Raw genomic sequence first — 26,500 nt, 5'->3', positions numbered from 1 at the left:
CCTCCCCGAATACGCACCAGATTATGCGCGCTCCTGAGGTCCAGTTTTGTGAAAAAACGCGCTCCGTGAAATGATTCCATCGCCGTAGCGATGAGAGGTAGCGGATAACTAAATCCCACTGTGATTGAATTTAGACCTCGATAATCAATGCACAGACGCAGTCCTCCCTCCTTTTTTCTCACAAAAAAAGAAACTCGAGGAGGCGGGTGACATGGAGGGCCGAATGAACCCTTGTCTCAGAGCTTCCGTGACATATGTCTCCATAGCCAACGTCTCCTCCTGTGACAATGGGTACACGTGACTCCTGGGAAGTGCAGCGTTCTCCTGGAGGTTTATCACGCAATCCCACCGTCGATGAGGTGGTAATTTGGTCGCTTTTTTCTTACTAAAAGCGATAGCCAAATCGGCATATTCTGGGGGAATGCGCACAGTGGAAACCTGGTCTGGACTCTCCACCGACGTGGCACCAATGGAAACTCCCACACACCTACCTGAACACTCATCTGACCACCCTGAAGAGCTCCCTGTCTCCAGGAAATGAGAGGATTGTGAATGGCTAGCCAGGGAACCCCCAACACCACTGGAAACCCAGGTGAATCAATAAGGTAAAAACTGATCTGCTCCCTATGATCCCCCTGTGTTACCATGTCCAGCGGAATCGTGGCCTCCCTGACCAGCCCTGACCCTAACGGTCGGCTATCTAAGGAGTGCACGGGGAAAGGTGGGTCTATCTGCACTAGCGGAATACCCAACTTACGGGCGAGTCCGCGATCCATAAAACTCCCAGCTGCGCCTGAGTCGACTAGCGCCTTATGCTGAAGAGAGGGGAAAAACGCAGGGAAAAAAATAACCAAAAACATGTGACCAACAGGGAGCTCTGGGTGAGTCTTGTGCCTACTCACCTGGGGTGGCCGAGGAGTATTCCGCCTGCCATCTCGACTCCCAGATGGACTCCTCCAGCACCGGTCCGAAGTGTGTCCTCTCCGGCCACAGTAGGTGCAAGAGGAGCCACCTCCTCCGGCCCCCCTAGATGCAGCTCCTCCCAACTCCATCGGAGTTGGAGCGGGAGGGCTGGGAGGTGGAATTGACAGGGCCCACTGAACGCCCGCGGGCAGCTAGCAGGTTATCCAGTCGGATCGACATGTCTATCAGTTCATCGAGGGAGAGTGTGGTGTCCCTACAAGCTAGCTCCCGACGGACGTCCTCCCTGAGGCTGCAACGGTAATGGTCTATTAAGGCCCTGTCATTCCACCCCGCACCAGCAGCCAAGGTCCGGAACTCCAACGCGAAGTCTTGCGCACTCCTCGTCTCCTGTCTGAGGTGGAACAGTCGCTCACCCACCGCACGGCCCTCCTGAGGGTGGTCAAATACAGCCCGAAAGCGGCGGGTGAACTCTGGGTAGTGGTCCCGAACCGAGTCTGGGCCGTTCCAGACCGCGTTGGCCCATTCCAGGGCTCTACCCGTCAGACAGGAGATGAGGAGGCTAACACTCTCCTCTCCCGAGGGAGTCGGATGAACGGTAGCCAAGTAGAGCTCCAACTGGAGCAAAAACCCCTGGCACCCAGCCACCGCGCCGTCGTACTCCCTCGGGAGCGCGAGACGCAATGCGCCGGAACCAGACGCTGACGTGGATGGAGTAGGTTGCGACATCTGTGAAGGAGCTGGGGTAGACGTCGGGAAACCACTCCTCTCCCATCGCTCCATCCTCTCCATCATCATGTCCATCGCCGAACCAATCCTATGGAGAACGGCGGTGTGATGGAGGACACGCTCCTCCATCGATGGAAGAGGGGTGGTTGCTGCTTCTGCTGACTCCATGGTAGGTGCGGGCTTCTGTTACGTATCCAATGGTGAATGAAGGAGTCAGGCGCAGAGAGCAGGGTAGTTTCGAGCAAGTGGATATATTTTAATATTCCAAAATAGAATATAAACGAGACGGCTACGCTACACAACAAAAGGGCGCGTCAACATCCAGTCCACAATAAACAAGGACAAAATCCACACGAATACAAACACCACAAACAGAATAACAAGCCCGCACAAAAGCCAGCGGGCCTACTGCCCTTAAATAGCCTACCCACAAAACTAAACTCAAAACAGGTGCACCCAATCAGCCCAAACTAACAGAAACAAAAAGAAGAGAATCGATGGCAGCTAGTAGGCCGGTGACGACGACCGCCGAGCGCCGCCCGAACAGGAAGAGGCACCATCTTCGGCGGGATTCGTGACACACCCCCTTGGTGTTTATCCTATTTTATTGCATTACAACCTGTAATTTAAATAGATTTTTATTTAGATTTCATGTAATGGACAAACACAAAATAGTCCAAATTGGTGGAGTGAAATGAAAAAAATAACATATATTCACCACCTATGAAGCCCATAAATAGGATTTGGTGCAACCAAATACCTTCAGAAGTCACATAATTAGTTAAATAAAGTCCAACTGTATGCAATCTAAGTGTCACATGATCTGTCACATGATCTCAGTATATATACACCTGTTCTGAAAGGCCCCAGAGTCTGCAACACCACTAAGCAAGGGGCACCACCAAGCGGCACTATGAAGACCAAGGAGCTCTCCAGACAGGTCAGGGACAAAGTTGTGGAGAAGTACAGATCAGGGTTGGGTTATAAAAAAATATCCGAAACTTTGAACATCCCACGGAGCACCATTAAAGCCATTATTTAAAAAAAGAATATGGCACCACAACAAACCTGCCAAGAGAGGGCCGCCCACCAAAACTCACAGACCAGGCAAGAAGGGCATTAATCAGAGAGGCAACAAAGAGACCCAAGATAACCCTGAAGGAGCTGCAAAGCTCCACAGTGGAGATTGGAGTATCTGTCCATAGGACCACTTTAAGCCGTACACTCCACAGAGCTGGGCTTTACGGAAGAGTGGCCAGGAAAAAATAAGCAAACATGTTTGGTGTTTGCCAAAGGGCATGTGGGAGACTCCCCAAACATATGGAAGAAGGTACTCTGGTCAGATGAGACTAATATTGAGCTTTTTGGCCATCAAGGAAAATGCTATGTCTGGCGCAAACCCTCTCATCACCCGAGAACACCATCCCCACAGTGATGTGATGTTTTTCATCGGCAGGTAATGGGAAACTGGTCAGATTTGAAGGAACGATGGATGGCGCTAAATACAGGGAAATTCTTGAGGGAAATCTGTTTCAGTCTTCAAGAGATTTGAGACTGGGACAGAGGTTCACCTTCCAGCAGGACAATGACCCTAAGCATACTGCTAAAGCAACACTTGGGAAACATTTAAATGTCTTGGAATGGCCTAGTCAAAGCCCAGACCTCAATCCAATTGAGAATCTGTGGTATGACTTAAAGATTGCTGTACACCAGCAGAACCCATCCAACTTGAAGGAGCTGGAGCAGTTATGCCTTGAAGAATGGGCAAACATCCCAGTGGCTAGATGTGCCAAGCTTATAGAGACATACCCCAAGAGACTTGCAGCTGTAATTTCTGCAAAAGGTGGCTCTACAAAGTATTGACTTTGGGGGGTGAATAGTTATGCACGCTCAAGTTTTCTGTTTTGTGGTCTTATTTCTTGTTTGTATCACAAAAAAATATATTTTGCATCTTCAAAGTGTGTTGTGTAAATGTTGTGTAAATCAAATGATACAAACCCCCCCAAAAATTAATTTTAATTCAAGGTTGTAAGGCAACAAAATAGGAAAAATGCCAAGGGGGATAAATTATTTCGCAAACCACTGTATATCAGTAATAAGCTGCACTGTGAAGAGGTCATTGTGACAGAAGTTTCTTAACTGGAAACTACTACTAAAACTTGGTGGGGCAAACTACAAAAAAATGTTTTAGATGCATGCCAGCAAAGCCACTACACAACACAACACTAAACAATACATTAATTTCACTATAATGGTGAAGAACGGTGCCCACAAACGGTTAGGCCCTACATAAAGCTGTCCCAACAGCAGAGTCCAAACACCTTACCACTACTTTGTTTTTACTAGGCAAGTCAGTTAAGATCAAATTCTTATTTACAATGACGGCCTACACCGGCCAAACCCGGACGACGCTGGGCCAATTGTGCGCCACCCTATGGCACTCCCGATCACATCTGGTTGGGACACAGCCTGGGAACGAAACACGGTCTGTAGAGAGGCTTCTTGGATGGGCACTTCTAATTTAACTCTATGGCAACACCCAAGGGGCTTGAATTTTCGAGCTCTACCCTTAGACTTTGCGGTGAGGTAATGTCCCCATGAGTAACAGAACACTGAGCCAATCACGGCGCAACTAACCCATACGCTCCACATTTTCCTCTGGCTGCCCCACCACCACAGAAAGCACTGAGCTAGGCTGATACACCTGCATTTTGGAGCTGCTTTACTCAAGAAAGCAAACGTATGTGGCTTTAGTAACTCAGTAAAATATTATTTTTTTTACATTGTTTCCAAAATGATACGTGACACGTACTAATGCCAAAATAACATGCAAAACAGGCAAAAAAAATGAATAAATGCTAATGAGCCCCAGCCAACACATTGCTCCCACCTACATTTCAAAATGCAGTACCTAATGATTGTACCTAATGCTGTGTCCGTAACCAAGTGGGAAGTGGCATTTTACCACATACGACTGGAAAAAAATTATCTTGAACGGCCCTCCAATTGGTAATGACTAGTGGGAAACGCGTCTCTCATCCCTGAGCTCTGACTTATCCCACACCTACTAAGGAAATGACCTCCATAACAGCATTTACGTCAGTTAAATGTAAAAACAAAACATTATTTATAAAAAGCAATCTATTAATATGGTTCTTTAACTATATAATTCGTTTACAAGCATGATAGCTGTACTTTTAGTTTATGTTTGATGCAGCTTGTTGGCCATTAGACAATTGTCATTTCCCAACGACTTCAATGCGTGTGAACGCATCCAACTGGTATTTACGACTGGTAAATTCCCACAAGGTTACAAATGCAGCTTTATATTTAATATATTGGGTAGAAATATGTACCATTATACTAGATTTTCCACACATCTACCCTAGTACCATGTGAGTTCTTATGTGTACCTTTGAAGATACCGTGTGTGTAACCTTTGACCTTTTTTGTACACCAGGGAACAACACTGTACCGTAACTGTACTCTTATATATTAAAGTGTTCTTGGTGGTTCTGACGAGACATTAATGTACTCCAAACCAAAATGTTGCAAGTTCAAATCCCGAGAGCATTTATGCACACATTGGGCTGTATCTATCAGGTCTATGCTAGCGGACACCTGCATAGTGTTTGCTTTGGCGGTGTCAGAAGTGGAACTGAGTTACAGCCTCTCCGGGCATTATATCTGAAGCGGAAATTGCAATTGGCTGCACAGAGCTAGATTAACAGAAATCCCATGAAGCCTTGTTTACAAGTTGGAACACGCTTGATCTGATTGAATCTATGTCGAGTGTCCCTGAGCACTGTTACTTTTTAGTTGGTGTTTTCAGATAATCGCATTATTGACTTGATTCCGGGTTACTTTAAGCAAAGTGGAGAAATGTATTCTTGCAAATGGCTGATCTCTGTCATGGCTACAGACCTGGAGGAAACAGGTTACTGTTGTCTACGAGGTTGTGAGTTCAAATCCCAGGTGTGGTTACGTCCCAAATGTACTAATCAATGTTGAGGTCAATTCCATATACAGTGAGTTCAGAAAGTAATTCAAAATTCTCCTGTAAAAAAAGCATTGAAAATTATTTTATTTTATTGATTTTTTCTGCGTACTTATTGTTGTATATTTACTGACAAAATACAGTTCTGCTGTATAAATACATTTAAAGATTTTTCCAATATTTGGAAAACAGTAGGCGGTAACTCACTATAAAAAAAACATGTTTTTTCACTTCACGTGACATTTCACATGTAAAATCATGTGTTTTTGAAACACTTCAAATCAAAGTTTATTTGTCACGTGCACCGAATACAACAGGTGTAGACCTTACAGTGAAATGCTTACTTACAGGCCCTTACCAACAGTGTGATTTTTAAGTAAAAAATAGGAATTAGGTGAACAATAGATAAGTAAAGAAATAAAAACAACAGTAAAAAGTCGGTGAAAAATAACAGTAGCTAGGCTATATACAGTAGCGAGGCTATATACAGGCACCGGTTAGTCGGGCTAATTGAGGTAGTATGTACATATATGTATGGTTAAAGTGAGTATGCATATATGATAAACAGAGAGTAGCAGCAGCGTAAAAGAGGGGTTGGGGGGGGGGGACAATGCAAATAGTCCAAATAGTTTCAACAAATAGTTTCAACTGCAAATAGTTTCAACTGTTCTGCCTGCAGTTATGGAACCCCTACCTGTCCCAGACCTGCTGTTTTCAACTCTTAATGATCGGCTATGAAAAGCCAACTGACATTTATTCCTGATTATTATTTGACCATGCTTGTCATTTATGAACATTTTGAACATCTTGGCTCTCTCTAATTCTCTCCTTCTCTCTTTCTTTCTCTCTCTCGGAGGAACTGAGCCCTAGGACCATACGTCAGGACTACCGGGCATGATGACTCCTTGCTGTCCCCAGTCCACCTGGCCTTGCTGCTGTCCCAGTTTCAACTGTTCTGCCTGCGGTTATGGAACCCCTACCTGTCCCAGACCTGCTGTTTTCAACTCTTAATTATCGTCTATGAAAAGCCAACTGACATTTATTCCTGATTATTATTTGACCATGCTTGTCATTTATGAACATTTTGAACATCTTGGCTCTCTCTAATTCTCTCCTTCTCTCTTTCTTTCTCTCTCTCGGAGGAACTGAGCCCTAGGACCATACGTCAGGACTACCGGGCATGATGACTCCTTGCTGTCCCCAGTCCACCTGGCCTTGCTGCTGTCCCAGTTTCAACTGTTCTGCCTGCGGTTATGGAACCCCTACCTGTCCCAGACCTGCTGTTTTCAACTCTTAATTATCGGCTATGAAAAGCCAACTGACATTTATTCCTGATTATTATTTGACCATGCTTGTCATTTATGAACATTTTGAACATCTTGGCCATGTTCTGTTATAATCTCCACCCGGCACAGCCAGAAGAGGACTGGCCACCCCTCATAGCCTGGTTCCTCTCTAGGTTTCTTCCTAGGTTTTGGCCTTTCTAGGGAGTTGTTCCAAGCCACCGTGCTTCTACACCTGCATTGCTTGCTGTTTGGGGTTTTGGGCTGGGTTTCTGTACAGCACTTCGAGATATTAGCTGATGTACGAAGGGCTATATAAAATAAACTTGATTGATTGAGTCCGGGTAGCCATTTGATTAGCTGTTCAGGAGTTTAATGGCATGGGGGTAGAAGCTGTTGAGAAGCCTTTTAGACCTAGACTTGTCGCTCCGGTACTGCTTGCCGTGCGGTAGGAGAGAGAACAGTCTATGACTGGGGTGGCTGGGGTCTTTGACAATTTTTAAGGCCTTCCTCTGACACCACCTGGTGTAGAGGTCCTGGACGGCAGGCAGCTTAGCCCCAGTGATGTACTGGGCCATAAGCACTACCCTCTGTAGTGCCTTGCAGTTGGAGGCTGAGCAGTTGCTGTACCAGGCAGTGATGCAACCGGTCAGGATGCTCTCGATGTTGTAGCTGTAGAACCTTTTGAGGATCTGAGGACCCATGCCAAATATTTTTAGTTTCCTGAGGGGGAATAGGCTTTGTCGTGCCCTCTTGGTGTGTTTGGACCATTCTATTTTGTTGGTGATGTGGACACCAAGGAACTTGAAGCTCTCAACCTGCTCCACTACAGCCCAGTCGATGAGAATGGGGGTGTGCTCAGTCCTCCTTTTCCTGTAGTCCGCAATCATCTCCTTTGTCTTGATTATGTTGAGGGATAGGTTGTTATTCTGGCACCACCCGGCCAGGTCTCTGACCACCTCCCTATAAGCTGTCTCGTCGTTGTCGGTGATCAGGCCTACCACTGTTGTGTCGTCTGCAAACGTAATGATGGTGTTGGAGTCATGCCTGGCCACGCAGTCATGGGTGAACAGGAAGTACAGGAGGGGACTGAGCACGCACCCCTGGGGAGCTCCAGTGTTGAGGATCAGCGTGGCAGATGTGTTGCTACCTACCCTCACCACCTGGGGGCGGCCCGTCAGGAAGTACAGGATCCAGTTGCAGAGGGAGGTGTTTAGTCCCAGGATCCTTGGCTTAGTGATGAGCTTTGAGGGTACTATGGTGTTGAACGCTGAGCTGTAGTTAAAGAATAGCATTCTCACGTAAGGTGTTCATTTTGTCCAGGTAAAACTGCTGCCATTTCTTCCGGTGACATGCAATTCAATGTGTTATCGCTGTTCTGCTAAAATATGACCCCCACCTTGGATTTTAACTCCAAACCTCTGGACTTTCAAAACAAAGATATAAAACAAAGAGGAGTTTCTAATCATTTTTGATGTGATCAAATGGATTATTCTGAGCTGCATTCTTCTGTGATAACGTCTAATAAAAGAGAAATATGGTGATACAGACTCAGCTGGTTTCTTTTACTGTCTACACTGCAGAACGGCCCAAATCCGCCGGTGTGTGTGTATGCAGTGTACCAGCTCTGTACTCACAGCCACCATAAATTACGGAGATCACTGAACACACCCGGACTGAGAGATGAGATGGAGTTCTCACTGAGAAACCTGAGAGAGAGAGAGAGGGAGGGAGGAGAGAGAGGGAAACAAATATTACTGAACATTATTGCTCCTACACAACAAAGACACAAACAGATACTCAGATGAGAAACATCCTCCTTTCTCCTCCTTCCTCCTCCCTCCTTCCACCTAGATTCCAGGCTGTATCACAACCAGCTGTGATTGAGAGTCCCATAGGGCGAAGCACAGTTGGCCCAGCATCGGCAGTCATTGTAAATAAGAATTTGTTCTTAACTGACTTGCCTACTTAAATAAAGGTTAAATAAAAAATAAATTACGAAAAAATCCTCCTCCCTACTTCCTCCTCGCTCCTTTCTTTCCCCTCCTTTCTCCCATCTCCTTTCTTCCTCCCCCTCCTCCTTCCTCCCCCTCCTCCTTCCTTCCCCTCCTCCTTCCTCCCTCCTGCCTCATTTCTCTTCCCTCCTTCTTCCTCCTGCCTCCTTCCTCCTTTCCTTTCCCTCTTTCCTCCTCCCTCCTTCCTCCTCCCTCCTACCTCCTTTCTCCTTCCTCCTCCCTCCTTCCTCCTCCTTCCTTTCTCCTTCCCTTTTCAAAAGTAGTGCACTATGTAGGGAATTGGGTGCATTTGGGACGCAGCCCTATACTCTATTTACAACCTGTAGGTTACAGCTGACATACAGTCTGGTTTAAGCAGTGAGGATATATAAATATTCTATTTAATCGTTCCAATAATTGTTTATGATTTTCTGATTTAATCTCTTCAGTGTGTGTTGGAAATTAAAGGGATAATCTAAATATTTTCTTTTTATTGGCCAATATGAGATATGGCTTTTTCTTTACAACTCTGCCTAGAAGGCCAGCATCCCGGAGTCGCCTCTTCATGGTTGACGTTGAGACTGGTGTTTTCAAAAACAAGGACATTTCTAAGTGACCCCAAACGTTTGAACGGTAGTGTATGTTTGAGGGGGGGGGGGGGGAGATGGAGAGAGAAAGAGAGAGAGAGAAAGAGAGGGAGAGAGAGAGAGAGAGAGAGAAAGAGAGAAAGAGAGAGAGAGAGAAAGAGAGAAAGAGAGAGAGAGAGCGAGCGAGAGAGCGAGAGAGCGAGAGAGCGAGAGAGAGAGAGAGAGCGCAGAGAGAATATAAAAAAATATTACTGAACATTATTCCTTCTACACAACAAAGACACAAACAGATAATCAGATGAGGAACATCCTCCTTTCTCTTCCCAGCGTAGTCCGAGTTAGAGTTTGGCCGGGGTAGGCGGTCATTGTAAATATGAATTTGTTATTAATTGACTTAACTGACCTAGTTAAATAAAGGTTAAAGGCCGGAGACATGTCACTACTGACTGAGAGCGCAATTACAAGCAGAAACCCAGTTTTCCCACACTTGAGGTAGCTTTTGTTGTGGTTTGTGTGACAATGGCTGCAGCAGCAGGTGTTATCCAGGAGGATGTGGTGGCTAATTTGTTACCACTGCCCTTTTTGAAGACTACATTCCAACGATTAATTAAATGTCGTATAGAGTGGAAGGCCAACACCAGCACTGCCAGGAAAGAGATTTGAAAGGTATTTTCAAGCCAACAATTATGAGCGCTATCCGTGGATGACTGGGTGTGAGCAAGCCAAGAAGCTGTGCTTGGATTGTCTGCTCTTCAGCACTGACAAGCAGTCAACCTGGGCCAGTGCTGGTTTAGTAAAAAAAACCTGCCCCTAACCCTATTACAGGGGTTGAGTCACTGGCTTACTGGTGCTCTTCCATGCCGTCCCTAGGACGGGTGCGTCACTTGAGTGGGTTGACGCCCCCCCTTAGGTTGTGCCGTGGCGGAGATCTTTGTGGGCTATACTCGGCCTCAGGATGGCAAGTTGGTGGTTGAAGGTATCCCTCTAGTGGTGTGGGGGCTGTGCTTTGGCAAAGTGGGTGGGGTTATATCCTTCCTGTTTGGCCCTGTCCGGGGGTATCATCGGATGGGGCCACAGTGTCTCCTGACCCCTACTATCTCAGCCTCCAATATTTATGCGGCAGTAGTTTATGTGTCGGGGGGGTAGGGTCAGTCTGTTGTATCTGGAGTATTTCTCCTGTCTTATCCGGTGTCCTGTGTGAATTTAAGTATGCTCTCTCTAATTCTCTTTCTCTCTTTCTTTCTATCTTTCTTTCTTTCTCTCGGACCTGAGCCCTAGGACCATGCCTCAGGACTATCATGCCTGATGACTCCTTGCTGTTTCCAGTCCACCTGGTCGTGCTGCTGCTCCAGTTTTAACTGTTCTGCCTGTGGCTATGGAACCCTGACCTGTTCACCGGACGTGCTACCTGTCCCAGACCTGCTGTTATCAACTCTCTAGAGACAGCAGGAGCGGTAGAGATACTCTGAATGATTGGCTATGAAAAGCCAACTGACATTTACTCCTGAGGTGCTGACCTGTTCCACCCTCGACATCCACTGTGATTATTATTATTTGACCCTGCTGGTCATCTATGAACAACATCTATGAACATTTGAACATCTTGGCCATGTTCTGTTATAATCTCCACCCGGCACAGCCAGAAGAGGACTGGCCACCCCTCATAGCCTGGTTCCTCTCACTGGCTGACGAAATCTGTGACCGCCACAGCCCTAGGCGAATTTGATGGATTGGTAATGATTTCCTCACCGTAGCTACTGGCTTTTTGTGGCTTTACACTACACAGTACTACTCAATTCCTAATTTTATCAATCTCACCGCTGCCAATTATGCTTTTGGTTTAGGCCCAGTCCTCAGAGGCCGTTGTTTGTGAAGGGAAAAAAGTTGCGCAAGGCTTGTATCTCCTCTCTCTCTCTGTCTCTCTCTGTCTCTTTCTAACTTTGTCTCTCTCTTTCTATCTTTATCTCTCTCTCTCTCTCTCTATCTCTCCCTCTCTCTCCTCTCTCTTCTTAACAAACCCTTCACTCTGTGAGCTAACTTGTAACAAATAAAGAAGTACTCTCACATTTAACATGGTCAATTCATAAGCAAGAATAAAAAATAATATAGAAAATAATATTTTTTCAAATAAAGAAGGTTTCTATTGCTCAACTGACTGGCGTGAAAAACAACTGTTATAACGGGTTCCATTTTGTGAGTTCATAAATAACTTTCGTAGTATTATAAACTATGAAACATCTGGTTCCTAGTAGGCTACAGAATTAAAGAAGGGCTGTTTCTCTGAACCTCAGCAAGCTTGTTCCTCTCCCCAGTCAGAGAGCAGACTGCCTCTCCCAGACTGACCACCAGCAGCAGCACACCTATCCTTATTTATGTTAAGAAAACAAATGTGAAGGCCAAAATTGTGGGCGGGAAAGCACTCATCATGTTTATGCACCCTAATAATCACCCGGAGAATACTTCCAAAACCAACATTATATTGATATCTACTGTAGTCTTTATGGAAAGAGATGCATGTGACAGTGCAGTAAGCTGCTTTATTTCTCGTTTACACATTTTGTCTTCTTGATTTCAATATGGAAGGGAAACCAGGTACTGGTGTTTGTATGTACTGTAAAAGGTAAAGTCAAGATATTCTCATACCCTATGTTGTGTATCATATTAGCAGTTCATTCAATTGAGGGAGGTAAGGAGGTAAGGGGGGATAGGATGTTCCCCCCATGATGAAAGGGGATCATGACTGAAAAAGTTTGGGAAGTACTAGCTAAGTTTGGGAAGTACTAGCTAATGATTAGCACAAATACAGATTGGCAGGCTTCGGCATATTTATTTATATCCACTTTGCTGCATCTGTTGGGCTACAGGTGATCATGGGTATTGCAAAATAACACACCAGCCTGATAATATGGACCAATATGTTATTCGGATGGAGTAGAACGTTTTATTTTCGGATGGAGTAGAACATTTTATTTTAATGGAGTCACCATAATTTTATTTTCATACATTTTGGAGTAGAAAAGTCACCAGGGCTGCGTTCAATCCGAAAAAGAAATAAAAAGTTTGCCTGGGCGCTGCCACCACCATCAATAAACAAGCGATAATGGCCAAATGATCCACAGTCACGTGTCTTTAAAACCAGCCAATAACAAATGTAAAAAAAACTATGTGTAGCATATTCAGAACTGTATAGCCTATTGGTTTATTGTTTTTTACTTTCCTAAAACAATAATTGTCCACCTCACGGTTCATTTGGGGCGGCAGGTAGCCTAGTGGTTAGAGCGTTGGACTAGTAACCGAAAGGTTGCAAGATCAAATCCCTGAGCTGACGAGGTACAAATCTGTTGTTCTGCCCCATGAACAAGGCAGTTAACCCACTGTTCCTAGGCTGTCATTGAAAATTTGAATTTGTTCTTAACTGAGTTGCTTAGTTAAATAAAGATATATATATTTTTTAATTCTGTCGGAGATTTGTGCGTAAATGCATCAGGCCATTGTATGTAGGTCTAGGCGTCCTCTGTATAATATTAATATAAAAAAGACATCTGTAAAGGATCAGAAGCTTAAGCCCTAGAGAGACTGAGAGAATGCCGGAGCAATGTTCCCAACACTGACATCTTTATCCCTGTCAGAAAGGATACTACTGACATACAGTTATAGGCGTTCAGAACAAAGCTAATTCATACTGTTTTCGTTCAGAATATTGTTGGGATAAAGATAAGCATTATATTGTTAGATTAAAGGAGTAACTCCGGGAGGTCTAAAACATTCTTCGTCACCTCAAGTTCAACTGTAGGAGTCAGTTGGAGCGGCGGTGTGCACTGCCTTCATAGGCCTAGCAGTAGCCAAGCCTGATAACCTAATAAAGCCTAATAACGAACTGCTTTAAACCTTCATAAAAGTTTTGAACAGGCCTATATTTATTTCACAACAGGCCTATTTTTAACCTATCTTAATGAGCACAACATTTAAAAGACAGTTCTAACTTAATTTAGCCATCGAAAATGTCTCAACAAAATGAAACAAAACACTTTTTGCACTGGTTTAGATTCTTAAACAGGCCTACAATAATAATAATACCAATAATAATAATAATAATAATGTTATACAATAACAATAATGATAAAACAAATGATAATACATATGAAAATTCAATGAAACCTGAATAGCGAGTTGCACACACACAGTCACACACACACAGAGTTGCACACACACAGTCACACACACACAGAGTTGCACACACACAGTCACACACACACACACAGAGTTGCACACACACAGTCACACACACACACAGAGTTGCACACACACAGTCACACACACACAGAGTTGCACACACACAGTCACACACACACACAGAGTTGCACACACACAGTCACACACACACAGAGTTGCATACACACAGTCACACACACACAGAGTTGCACACACACAGTCACACACACACAGAGTTGCACACACACAGTCACACACACACAGAGTTGCACACACACAGTCACACACACACAGTCACACACACACAGTCACACACACACACACACACAGTCACACACACACAGAGTCACACACACACAGAGTCACACACACACAGTCACACACACACAGAGTCACACACACAGTCACACACACACAGAGTTGCACACACACACACAGTCACACACACACAGAGTTGCACACACACACACAGTCCATTTGGCCGCGCCAACGGTTTTCTCATGTTTGTCAGTGACAATATTACAACTTGTCTACTTCTTTTCACGAGGCCATGATTTTTTTTGTCTAACTTTTGTTTTACTTCAATGAAAAAGGCCTCCATCTTCTCAATGAACAGTAGCTTAGGCCAGCTTCCTCTCACTCGCTCTCTCTCTCTTCAGCAGCAGGCATATTTGAGGTGAGCATCCGAAACCAGTTTCAGCTGGACATGCTGTAAGCTATACTTATTATTAAGTTACCATTGGCTAACACAGATAACAAGCTTATGCAGTTCTCATCACCTCACACATTAAATTAACAGAGGATGGGTCCAATCGGGTCCAGTCGGTAAATACATATTAATTGCAGATACCTGAGAACCGTGAAAATTATATCAGACCCGACCCAGATCTAAGACAAAACCTCAGATCTCATAATTTCAGGTTTGTTGGACCCGTGAAAACCTCTACTTCAAGCCACACTCGCCATACCCACCAAACAGAGCAAATGTAGGCTACCTAAAAGTCTGTTCAAGAAAGTTGAAGAACATTTTTGGAGAAATGTGTCGTTCAGTACAAGCCGTTACGCAATGTTGCAAACATTCAATGGAACTGAACACACCCCAGAACTGGCTTTCTCACAGTCGTTCTACAAACAAATGACCAAGCGTGTATACTTTCTGAACTGTTAGAGTTAGACCAACAGTTTTAAGTAATACAGAAATTATTGGTATTTCAGTTATGGTTGGGATATATTGACCAAATTATCAGGAAAGTTTTGAATGTGTTTTCCCTTCAAAATTCACAAGAAAAAAACATTTCACACTTATTTCTTAAAAACAATATATCACAGAGAGGAATGCCCCCCAGTCCCCCTAGAAGGGTATTTGACACCGGATCCCATTGACCCTTAATCTGGTGATGTCACAAGGTGCCGCAAAATTGAAAGAGTGTAAGATCTCAGTGGCTTTTTTCTCAAGATTATTCAAATGCACAAAACTACTGAATGAAATATGCCAGTGAAGACTACCCAGAGTGGCTCCAACACGGTGGAACACGGTGGAACTCCTCACATTTGGTTTGCACTGTGTATGATAAGAGGGAGGAACTCCTAGAGAGCCTTTGAATATATTGTGGATGATGACTTTGATGAAGACACAGTTCACAGCGCAGATGGACACATTACACACGTGACAAGCTTCAAGTTCTGCTTCCTGCTATCCACATTCAACTCCATCTTTGCGTACTCTGACATGCTGTTTGTGATTTTTGCAGAATAAGGAAGTTTTACATGCATTTCTGCCTGTCCAGGTTCGATGAATTCTACAGCACCATGGAGAGAGAAAAAGGGAAACTCTACTCTATCTACGAGGACACTGTGCCTGAGACCGGGGATCCGAGAGGGTGGAGGGCACAGAGGCATGGAGAAGTCTGCGCCCGGTACCAACAGCTACACCGTGGGATCATCGACAACCGTCTCACTCAGCTAAAGAACAGGTTCAAGGACCACAAAAAGGCTTATGTTTCTTGCCCTTATTGACCCACAGCGGTTCACCAGATATAGGGAAATCTTCCCCAACACTGCGTTCTCAAGTCTCAAGGAAAGCTACGGGCCTCACGTTGATCTCTCGCGGCTCAAAACAGAACTCACAGTGATGTACTCCATGTCTGACTTACATGTTAGGAGCCCGGCCGACTTCCTCCGCTTTCTCCAAGAGGCTGACTGAGAGTACTGCTGTTGACCATTCCCCTGTCTAATGCCTCAGTTGAAAGGACATTCTCCGCCCTGAAACAGATTTACGACTTACTGCAGGAACACCACTGGACCGGTCTGACTGTCAGCCTTGGCTTTGATCTCAATGGAGAAAGTACCTCTGTGAGATATAAAAATCAAAGGCCAAACTATATGACCCTGCTATTGCCCATTTCATAAAGAAGGACTGGAGGATGGAATTTTTGTTTTGTTTACTACAGCTCACTTGCTGTTAGCTATCTCTTTGAAAAGAATGCATGTTGAAATATTGTTGCATTTAAACTTTAGATCCCCATAAGGGCTACTTTATGTGCTGAACGTGATAAAAAAATGATGTCTGCAACGGCAAGTAATACCTACTTTATTAATTTGGTTTTGGTATTGATAAATGGTTGTGGTTTTATGTTATGGATTGGGTCGTCTTGGTTTACTATGTCCAAGTGAACGGGCTGCTTAGGCTATTCTTTAAGGTTATTTTATGCGGTGTGTGACTCCTCTTTCTATCAGCTCTCTCCTTCAGGACGGTGCTGAATGAGCAGAGGTAGCGCTCCTGTTTCCTTGGCGCTGAGCTCGCAGTAGCCTAACTGTCCACGGTCCAGAATCAATAGTTAGGTTCGTACCGTCGGGGCGACCACAGATTAACAGCAGTATTCATGGGGGCTTTTTCCTACCCTAACTGGGGGGGGGGGGGGGGGGGGGGAATATATATTTTGCATGTAGAAAGTCAAATGCCGGCGCCATACCGTGTGATTGCCGTATTACGAGCTCTGAACATTCAAACACAGCTTTGCTATTTTGTGATTTTTTGTGGCGTTTATCTCCCCCCTCTCTCTCCGTCTCCCCCCTCTCTCTCCGTCTCCCCCCTCCCCTCTCTCTCCGTCTCCCCCCTCTCTCTCCGTCTCCCCCCTCCCCTCTCTCTCCGTCTACCCCCACTCTCTCCGTCTCCCCCCTCCCCTCTCTCTCCGTCTCCCGCCTCTCTCTCCGTCTCCCCTCTCCCCCCTCTCTCTCCGTCTCCACCCCTCTCCCCCCTCTCTCCGTCTCCCCCCTCTCTCTCTGTCTCCCCCCTCCCCCCCCTCTCTCCGTCTCCACCCCTCTCTCTCCGTCTCCACCCCTCTCCCCCCTCTCTCCGTCTCCCCCTCCCCTCTCTCTCCGTCTCCCCCTCCCCTCTCTCTCCGTCTCCCCCCTCTCTCTCCGTCTCCCCCCTCCCCCCGTCTCCCCCCTCTCTCTCCGTCTCCCCCCTCCCCTCTCTCTCCGTCTCCCCCCTCTCTCTCCGTCTCCCTCCTCCCCTCTCTCTCCCTCTCCCCCCTCTCTCTCCGTCTCCCCCCTCTCTCTCCGTCTCCCCCCTCCCCTCTCTCTCCGTCTCCCCCCTCTCTCTCCGTCTCCCCCCTCCCCTCTCTCTCCGTCTACCCCCACTCTCTCCGTCTCCCCCCTCCCCTCTCTCTCCGTCTCCCCTCTCCCCCCTCTCTCTCCGTCTCCACCCCTCTCCCCCCTCTCTCCGTCTCCCCCCTCTCTCTCCGTCTCCCCCCTCCCCCCCCTCTCTCCGTCTCCACCCCTCTCTCTCCGTCTCCACCCCTCTCCCCCCTCTCTCCGTCTCCCCCCTCTCTCTCCGTCGCCCCCCTCCCCTCTCTCTCCATCTCCCCCCTCTCTCTCCGTCTCCCCCCTCCCCCCGTCTCCCCCCTCTCTCTCCGTCTCCCCCCTCCCCTCTCTCTCCGTCTCCCCCCTCTCTCTCCGTCTCCCTCCTCCCCTCTCTCTCCGTCTCCCCCCTCCCCTCTCTCTCCGTCTCCCCCCTCTCTCTCCGTCTCCCCCCTCCCCTCTCTCTCCGTCTACCCCCTCTCTCTCCGTCTCCCCCCTCCCCTCTCTCTCCATCTCCCGCCTCTCTCTCCGTCTCCCCTCTCCCCCCTCTCTCTCCGTCTCCACCCCTCTCCCCCCTCTCTCCGTCTCCCCCCTCTCTCTCCGTCTCCCCCCTCCCCCCCCTCTCTCCGTCTCCACCCCTCTCCCCCCTCTCTCCGTCTCACCCCCTCTCCCCTCTCTCTCCCTCTCTCCCCCTCCCCTCTCTCTCCGTCTCCCCCCATCTCTCTCTCTCTCTCCATCTCTGTCTTTAGTAAGGGTGGATTTACATTCATAAAATGTGTCTAGTGAGATCTAGCTCTCTTCAACATCAGATTTGCATCCTCTCTGTTTAGACTCTCCTTGGATGGAGTGTGGCCATTAGCATACCGTAAATACCGTAGTATATAGTCAAACAAAATAAGGATAGCAATTCAAACTTTACAGGAGCTTCTCATCTAAACCATTTTGCACATAAAGTTGCACACTTGATTAATGCAATGATTCACAAATGTGTGGATATTTCCATTTTCAATTTGGCTAACAGAGAAAAAAATGCTGTCTACTGGTATTAAGGTCATTCTTGCATGGGGATATGTGGTGTGGGAGAGCTATTGTCTTTACACTCAGAGGAAGGTATGAGAGTACTCCGGAGGTAGTGTGGAGGGAATCTCTTCAAGAGAGATTTTAATCTAGATCCGTCTCTTTACACAAGAATCTCTCCTGGACCTAGTTTGTGTCATCAAAGTCCTGTAGTGTAAAGAGGCCCACATAAGTCGTGTATGTAAAGAGGCCCACATAAATTGTGTAGTGTAAAGAGGCCCACATAAGTTGTGTAGTGTAAAGAGGCCCACATAAGTCGTGTATGTAAAGAGGCCCACATAAGTCGTGTAGTGTAAAGAGGCCCACATAAGTCGTGTATGTAAAGAGGCCCACATAAGTCGTGTAGTGTAAAGAGGCCCACATAAGTCGTGTATGTAAAGAGGCCCACATAAGTTGTGTAGTGTAAAGAGGCCCACATACGGTGGATAGTGTAAAGAGGCCCACATAAGTCGTGTATGTAAAGAGGCCCACATAAGTCGTGTAGTGTAAAGAGGCCCACATACGGTGGATAGTGTAAAGAGGCCCACATAAGTCGTGTAGTGTAAAGAGGCCCACATACGGTGGATAGAGCTATGTCAGTACTCACAGTCTCTCTAGCTTGTAGAGTCCACTGAAGGCTTGAGTGGAGACTGTATGGATGCTGTTATTCTGTAGGAACCTGAGATGAGAAACAAACACACACACACACACACACACACACACACACACACACACACACACACACACACACACACACACAACATCAACTCAAGCACAGAGATTCAACATTATTTCACCAGGTACCAGCAAATGTATTATTAATAGCACAATCTCATTCTAAAATAAAACACAGAGGTTGAGTTTTCATGTGGTAAACAAACATGTTTCTAGCTTTAACACAACCCAGTACAGTCTAAAGGCCTGACCCAGTACAATGTAAAGCCCTGACCCAGTACAGTTTAATGCCCTGACCCAGTACAGTGTAAAGCCCTGACCCAGTACAGTGTAAAGCCCTGACCCAGTACAGTGTAAAGCCCTGACCCAGTACAATGTAAAGCCCTGACCTAGTACAATGTAAAGCCCTGACCCAGTACAATGTAATGCCCTGACCCAGTACAATGTAAAGCCCTGACCCAGTACAGTGTAAAGCCCTGACCCAGTACAACGTCATGCCCTGACCCAGTACAGTGTAAAGCCCTGACCCAGTACAGTGTAAAGCCCTGACCCAGTACAGTGTAAAGCCCTGACCCAGTACAATGTAAAGCCCTGACCTAGTACAATGTAAAGCCCTGACCCAGTACAATGTAATGCCCTGACCCAGTACAATGTAAAGCCCTGACCCAGTACAGTGTAAAGCCCTGACCCAGTACAACGTCATGCCCTGACCCAGTACAGTGTAAAGCCCTGACCCAGTACAGTGTAAAGCCCTGCCCCCTGATCCAGTACAATGACCCAGAGGCCCAGAAGACGGTCTAGTAGAACAATGGTCCACTCTGGGTCAGTCTCGGTCTCTGTGTCAACTCAGTCTCTGTGTCAGTCTCAGTCTCCGTGTCATTCTCAGTCTCTCAGTCTCTGTCTCCTTGTCAGTCTCAGTCTCCGTGTCAGTCTCAGTCTCTCTGTCTCCGTGTCAGTCTCAGTCTCTCTGTCTCCGTGTCAGTCTCAGTCTCTGTCTCCGTGTCAGTCTCAGTCTCCGTGTCAGTCTCAGTCTCTCAGTCTCTGTCTCCTTGTCAGTCTCAGTCTCCGTGTCAGTCTCAGTCTCTCTGTCTCCGTGTCAGTCTCAGTCTCTCTGTCTCCGTGTCAGTCTCAGTCTCAGTCTCTCTGTCTCCGTGTCAGTCTCAGTGTCAGTCTCTGTCTCCGTGTCAGTCTCAGTCTCTGTCTCCGTGTCAGTCTCAGTCTCTCTGTCTCCGTGTCAGTCTCAGTCTCTCTGTCTCCGTGTCAGTCTCAGTCTCTCTGTCTCCGTGTCAGTCTCAGTCTCTCTGTCTCCGTGTCAGTCTCAGTCTCTCTGTCTCCGTGTCAGTCTCAGTCTCTCTGTCTCCGTGTCAGTCTCAGTGTCTGTCTCCATGTCAGTCTCTGTCTCCGTGTCAGTCTCAGTCTCTCTGTCTCCGTGTCAGTCTCAGTGTCTGTCTCAGTGTCAGTCTCAGTGTCTGTCTCAGTGTCAGTCTCTGTCTTCATGTCAGTCTCAGTCTCTCTGTCTCCGTGTCAGTCTCAGTCTCTGTCTCCATGTCAGTCTCAGTCTCTGTCTCCGTGTCAGTCTCAGTCTCCGTGTCAGTCTCAATCTCTGTCTCCGTGTCAGTCTCTGTGTCAGTCTCAGTCTCTCAGTCTCTGTCTCTGTGTCAGTCTCCGTGTCAGTCTCAGTCTCTGTCTCCGTGTCAGTCTCTGTCTCCGTGTCAGTCTCAGTCTCTGTCTCCGTGTCAGTCTCAGTCTCTGTCTCCGTGTCAGTCTCAGTCTCTGTCTCCGTGTCAGTCTCAGTCTCTGTCTCCGTGTCAGTCTCAGTCTCTGTCTCCGTGTCAGTCTCAGTCTCTGTCTCCGTGTCAGTCTCAGTCTCTCTGTTTCTGTGCCAGTCTTTGTGTTAGTCTCCATTTCTGTCCCTGTGTCTGTCTCTGTGTCTGTCTCTGTCTCTGTCTCTGTCTCTGTGTCTGTCTCTGTCTCTGTGTCTGTCTCTGTCTCTGTGTCTGTCTCTGTGTCTGTCTCTGTCTCTGTGTCTGTCTCTGTCTCTGTGTCTGTCTCTGTGTCGGTCTAGGTCTCTGTCTCTGTGTCTGTCTCTGTGTCGGTCTAGGTCTCTGTCTCTGTCTCTGTGTCTGTCTCTGTGTCTGTCTCTGTGTCGGTCTAGGTCTCTGTCTCTGTGTCTGTCTCTGTGTCTGTCTCTGTGTCGGTCTAGGTCTCTGTCTCTGTCTCTGTGTCTGTCTCTGTGTCTGTCTCTGTGTCGGTCTAGGTCTCTGTGTCTGTGTCTGTCTCTGTGTCTGTCTCTGTGTCGGTCTAGGTCTCTGTGTCAGTCTAGGTCTCTGTGTCAGTCTCGGTCTCGATCTCGCTATCGGTCTCTGCAGTGAAGTTATACTGAAGATAAGTGATATGAATAAATTAATAAACAGTTAACAAAGTGTGTGTGTGTCTGTATGTTTTTATTTTTTTAGAAAAAAAATATTTAAACTTTATTTAACTTGGCAGTTAAGAACAAATTCTTATTTACAATGACAGTCTACCAAAAGGCAAAAAGGGGGGTACTACCTCCAAATAGAGAGACACAGACCCTGATGATGTTAAGAGTAAGTCCAGAGAGACAGATGCTGATCACAATACATAATCTCTGTGTTACACCCACATCCTGAACCCGGCTGCACCAATGTGTCAGAGGAAACACCGTTCAACTGACAACCAAGGTCAGCCTGCAGGCGTCCACCCCGTCACAAGAGCACAATGAGCCAAGTAAACCCCCCCCCCCCGGCCAAACCCAGACCTACTGTGCACCACCTTATGGGACTCACGTTCGTAATGACACAGCCTGGAATTGAACCCCAGGCTGTAGTGACACCACAACACTGCGATGCAGGGCCTTAGACCACTGCGCCACTCGGGAGGCCCATAACTTCCACTTTGATCACAGAGTGAACACACTCTGACCCTATGTCTCAGGAAGCCACGTCTGCATGGCCGCACTAGTGTGTGTGTGTGTGTGTGTGTGTGTGTGTGTGTGTGTGTGTGTGTGTGTGTGTGTGTGTGTGTGTGTGTGTGTGTGTGTGACAGACAATGAGAGAGATACACATCAGAGAGAGACCTCTACATGACCGTGAAAGTGTGTGTGTGTTTATGCGTGGGCGCCTGTTTCATCGTGTTTCACAGTCACACTGTGTCTTTTGTACTCTTATCCTCTTTTGCCTCCTTAAAGCTGCAATATGTAACTTTTTGGGCTACCCGACTAAATTCACATAGAAATGTGAGTTATAGATCTGTCATTCTCATTGAAAGCAAGTCTGAGAAGCGGTAGAGTTGTTTTATGTGCACTATCTATACTTCCGGGTTCTTAAGTTTAGTTTTTGTGTCTTTTACTTTTGGTTTGGTACACCAGTTTCAAACAGTTAAAAAAACATTATTTGGGGTTGTGGAAAATATATTTCACAGCAGTTTAGATGGTAAAATGATTCTCTACACTATACTTTCTTGTTTTGTCACATAAACTGAAATTAGGCGAACTATTAGAATTTTAATAACGAGGAAATGTCGGAGTGATTTCTGCATAGTGCATCTTTAATATACTGTTCTGTGTGTGTCTCTGTGTGTGTGTGTCTCTCTGTGTGTGTGTATCTGTGTGTGTGTCTGTGTGTGTGTGTGTGTGTGTGTGTGTGTGTGTGTGTGTGTGTGTGTGTGTGTGTGTGTGTGTGTGTGTGTGTGTGTGTGTGTGTGTGTGTGTGTGTGTGTGTGTGTCCCATAATGACATCACAATACCCCATAATGAAAATGCAATGCTAGAAATGTTAACAAATGTATTAAAAATAAAAACCAGAAATACCTTATTTACATAAGTGATCAGACCCTTTGCTATGGGACTCCAAGTTGAGCTCAGGTGCATTCTGTTTCCATTGATCATCCTTAGGATGTTTCTACAACTTGATTGGAGTCCACCTGTGGTAAATTCAATTGATTGGACATGATTTGGAAAGGCACACACCTGTCTATATAAGGACCTACAGTTGAGAGTGCATGTCAGAGCAAAAACCAAGCCATTCGGGTCGAAGGAATTGTCAGTAGAGCTCCAAGACATTGAAGGTTCCCAAGAACACAGTGGCCTCCATCATTCTTAAATGGAAGAAATATGGAACCACCAAGACTCTTCCTAGAGCTGTCCGCCCGGCCAAACTGAGCAATCAGGGGAGAAGGGCCTTGTGGAGAGGTGAGAACCTTCTAGAAGGACAACCATCTCTGCAGCACTCCACCAATTAGTGGCCAGACGGAAGCCACTCCTCATCAAAAGGCACATGACAGCCCGCTTGGAGTTTTCCAAAAGGCACCTGAAGGACTCTCAGACCATGATGATCAGATCTGATGAAACCAAAATTGACCTCTTTGGCCTGAATGCCAAGAGTCATGTCTGGAGGAAACCTGGCACCATCCCTACGGTGAAGCATGGTGGTGGCAGCATCATGCTGTGGGGATGTTTTTCAGCAGCAGGGACTAGGAGACTAGTCAGGATCGAGGGAAAGATCCTTGATGAAAACCTGCTCCAGAGAGCTCAGGATGTCAGACTGGGGCAAAGGTTCACCTTCAGGACACCGACCCTAAGCACACAGCCAAGACAACGCAGGAGTGGCTTCGGGACAAGTCTGTGAATGTCCTTGAGTGGCCCAGCCAGAGCCCGGACCTGAACCCGATCGAACATCTCTGGAGAGACCTGAAAATAGCTGTGCAGCAACACTTCCCATCCAACCTGACAGAGCTTGAGAGCATCTGCAGGGTAAAATGGGAGAAACTCCCCAAATACAGGTGTGCCAAGCTTGTAGAATCATACCCAAGAAGACTAGAGGCTGTAATCGCTGCCACAAGTGCTTCAACAAAGTACTGAGTAATGGGTCTGAATACTTATGTAAATGTCATTTTTCCCCCAAAAAAATTGAATAAATTAGCAAACTTTTTTTTTTTAAAGTTTTTTTGCTTTGTCATTGTGGGGTAGATTGTTGACTTTTTTCTTTAAAAAAAAATCAATTTTAGAATAAGGCTGTAATGTAACAAAATGTGGAAAAAGTCAAGAGGTCTGAATGCACTTTATCTTCCACCTCTGTTATGAATATGGATGAGAAGCGATTACATATCAAACAGTATCTGGATCCGAGGGTCTATTTATAGGTAAAGGGGTGTGAGGGGCGAGACTTATACACACACACACTTTTCTTGTGTCTTAAAAATAGTTACGTTCTAATAACATTTAGTACAAGGACAAAGTGTAGAAAAAACTGTCTATATTGGTAGACGATTTATACTCACTATTAAAACAATAAACAGTTATGAGAATAAGAGTATGAGAATGAGTGGAATAGTCAAAGATTAAACAATACGTTTAAATAATCTAAGATTAAACAATAAAAATATCTAACATGCTGACCAAACAGGACACGCATGTTGATTTTGTACCCCCACACCAGACACGATCATATCAAAACAAACTCTGAACCAATTATATTAATTTGGGGACAGGTCGAAAAGCATTAAACATTTATGGCAATTTAGCTAGCTAGCTTGCTATTGTTAGATAATTTGTCCTGGGATATAAACATTGGGTTGTTATTTTACCTGAAATGCACAAGATCCTCTACTCCGACAATTAATCCACAGATTAAACAATAAACTGAATTCCTTTCTCGTCATGCACAAGGTCCTCTACCTCCTTCCTCGGGCTTCTTTTTTACTTCTTTTGACTTTAAATGGCAGTTGGCAACCAAATTTACCGTGCGTTACTACAACCGACTGAACGTCAGTTCATCTTTCAATCACCCACGTGGGTATATGCTCCTAAACACCAATGAGGAGATGGCACGTGGGTATATGCTCCTAAACACCAATGAGGAGATGGCACATGGGTATATGCTCCTAAACACCAATGAGGAGATGGCACGTGGGTATATGCTCCTAAACACCAATGAGGAGATGGCACGTGGGTATATGCTCCTAAACACCAATGAGGAGATGGCATGTGGGTATATGCTCCTAAACACCAATGAGGAGATGGCACGTGGGTATATGCTCCTAAACACCAATGAGGAGATGGCACGTGGGTATATGCTCCTAAACACCAATGAGGAGATGGCACGTGGGTATATGCTCCTAAACACCAATGAGGAGATGGCACATGGGTATATGCTCCTAAACACCAATGAGGAGATGGCACGTGGGTATATGCTCCTAAACACCAATGAGGAGATGGCACGTGGGTATATGCTCCTAAACACCAATGAGGAGATGGCACGTGGGTATATGCTCCTAAACACCAATGAGGAGATGGCACGTGGGTATATGCTCCTAAACACCAATGAGGAGATGGCACGTGGGTATATGCTCCTAAACACCAATGAGGAGATGGCACGTGGGTATATGCTCCTAAACACCAATGAGGAGATGGCACGTGGGTATATGCTCCTAAACACCAATGAGGAGATGGGAGAGGCCGGACTTGCAGCACGTTGAGCGTCACAAATAGAACCTATTTCTATTTTAGCGCCTGGCCACGCAGTCGCTCGCTGAGGTGCGCGAGCAGTCTGGGTGCAATGATTGAATAACATGTTTGTGTAAATCATTTTGCAACACTTGCGTACGCGATGTGAGCGGTGTGGCCAGCATGTAAGATTAAACAATAAGATTAAATAGTCGTAGATTAAACAATAAAATTAAGAAGAACCAGTTAAATAGGAGTCGCACTGTGTGTGTGTATGTGTGTGTGTGTGTGTGTGTGTGTGTGTGTGTGTGTGTGTGTGTGTGTGTGTGTGTGTGTGTGTGTGTGTGTGTGTGTGTGTGTGTGTGTGTGTGTGTGTGTGTGTGTGTGTGTGTGATTGATAGTAGCTATATTAAATAGTGAGTCTTTCCCTGAGAGAGGTCATCAGTGTTATGACAGATCACTTCACTATATGACAGGCTAGTGTGGAAAATATGAAACCATTTCTCTTTCCCAGACTAACAGATTGCACCTGGGGCCTGATTGGGAACACGTGTTTGGATGGACCGCCACAGAAAGAAAGAAACAATGGTGTTTCTATTTTATTTGAACTTTATCTAATCCAAGAAGTCCCACTGAAGGGCAGGTACATTTCAGTATGTGTTACAAGGGGTTTGGGGTAAAATGCTAAAAGTATCTTTGTTTTAGATTTAAATCGTTTTTAAAGGCTAATGACGTGCATTCTGTAACAAATAACTTCAAATAACTTTGAAGGAGACAGAAAAAAACAATTGCATATGACTTGTGTTTTGCACAATGTGACATGCCTAAATGTTAAACCTTTAGTTGAAGCCTATTTATCAAACTGTCCCCTTTTTCTTTTTATGTCAGAAGGTCCAGCACCATCCTCAGACAATTGCTGTAATTTTTGGTCAAATTCTCATTTCTGGATAAGACTTAAAATAGTGGATAAAATGTTGCTATGTGACGAGTATTATGGCCCA

The 26,500-nt window shown here is 45.9% G+C and overlaps 1 protein-coding gene across 1 annotated transcript in view; it reads right to left on the bottom strand.

Moving 5' to 3' along the window:
• The window catches only part of LOC120021152 (relaxin receptor 2-like), a 148,460-nt gene that overhangs the window by 99,245 nt on the left and 22,715 nt on the right, over positions 1-26,500 (bottom strand). The window contains exons 7-8 of the mRNA XM_038964791.1: positions 18,969-19,040; positions 8,568-8,639 (exon numbers count right to left, since the gene is read on the bottom strand). Coding sequence (XP_038820719.1) covers positions 8,568-8,639; positions 18,969-19,040 — 144 coding nt within the window. The remainder of the gene's footprint in view (positions 1-8,567; positions 8,640-18,968; positions 19,041-26,500) is intronic.

Source organism: Salvelinus namaycush, chromosome 26 (assembly GCF_016432855.1).
Source record: "Salvelinus namaycush isolate Seneca chromosome 26, SaNama_1.0, whole genome shotgun sequence".
Lineage (NCBI taxonomy): Eukaryota > Metazoa > Chordata > Actinopteri > Salmoniformes > Salmonidae > Salvelinus > Salvelinus namaycush.
The sequence above is the reverse complement of the archived record's forward strand: the minus strand, read 5'-3'. Positions and strand labels throughout refer to the sequence as shown.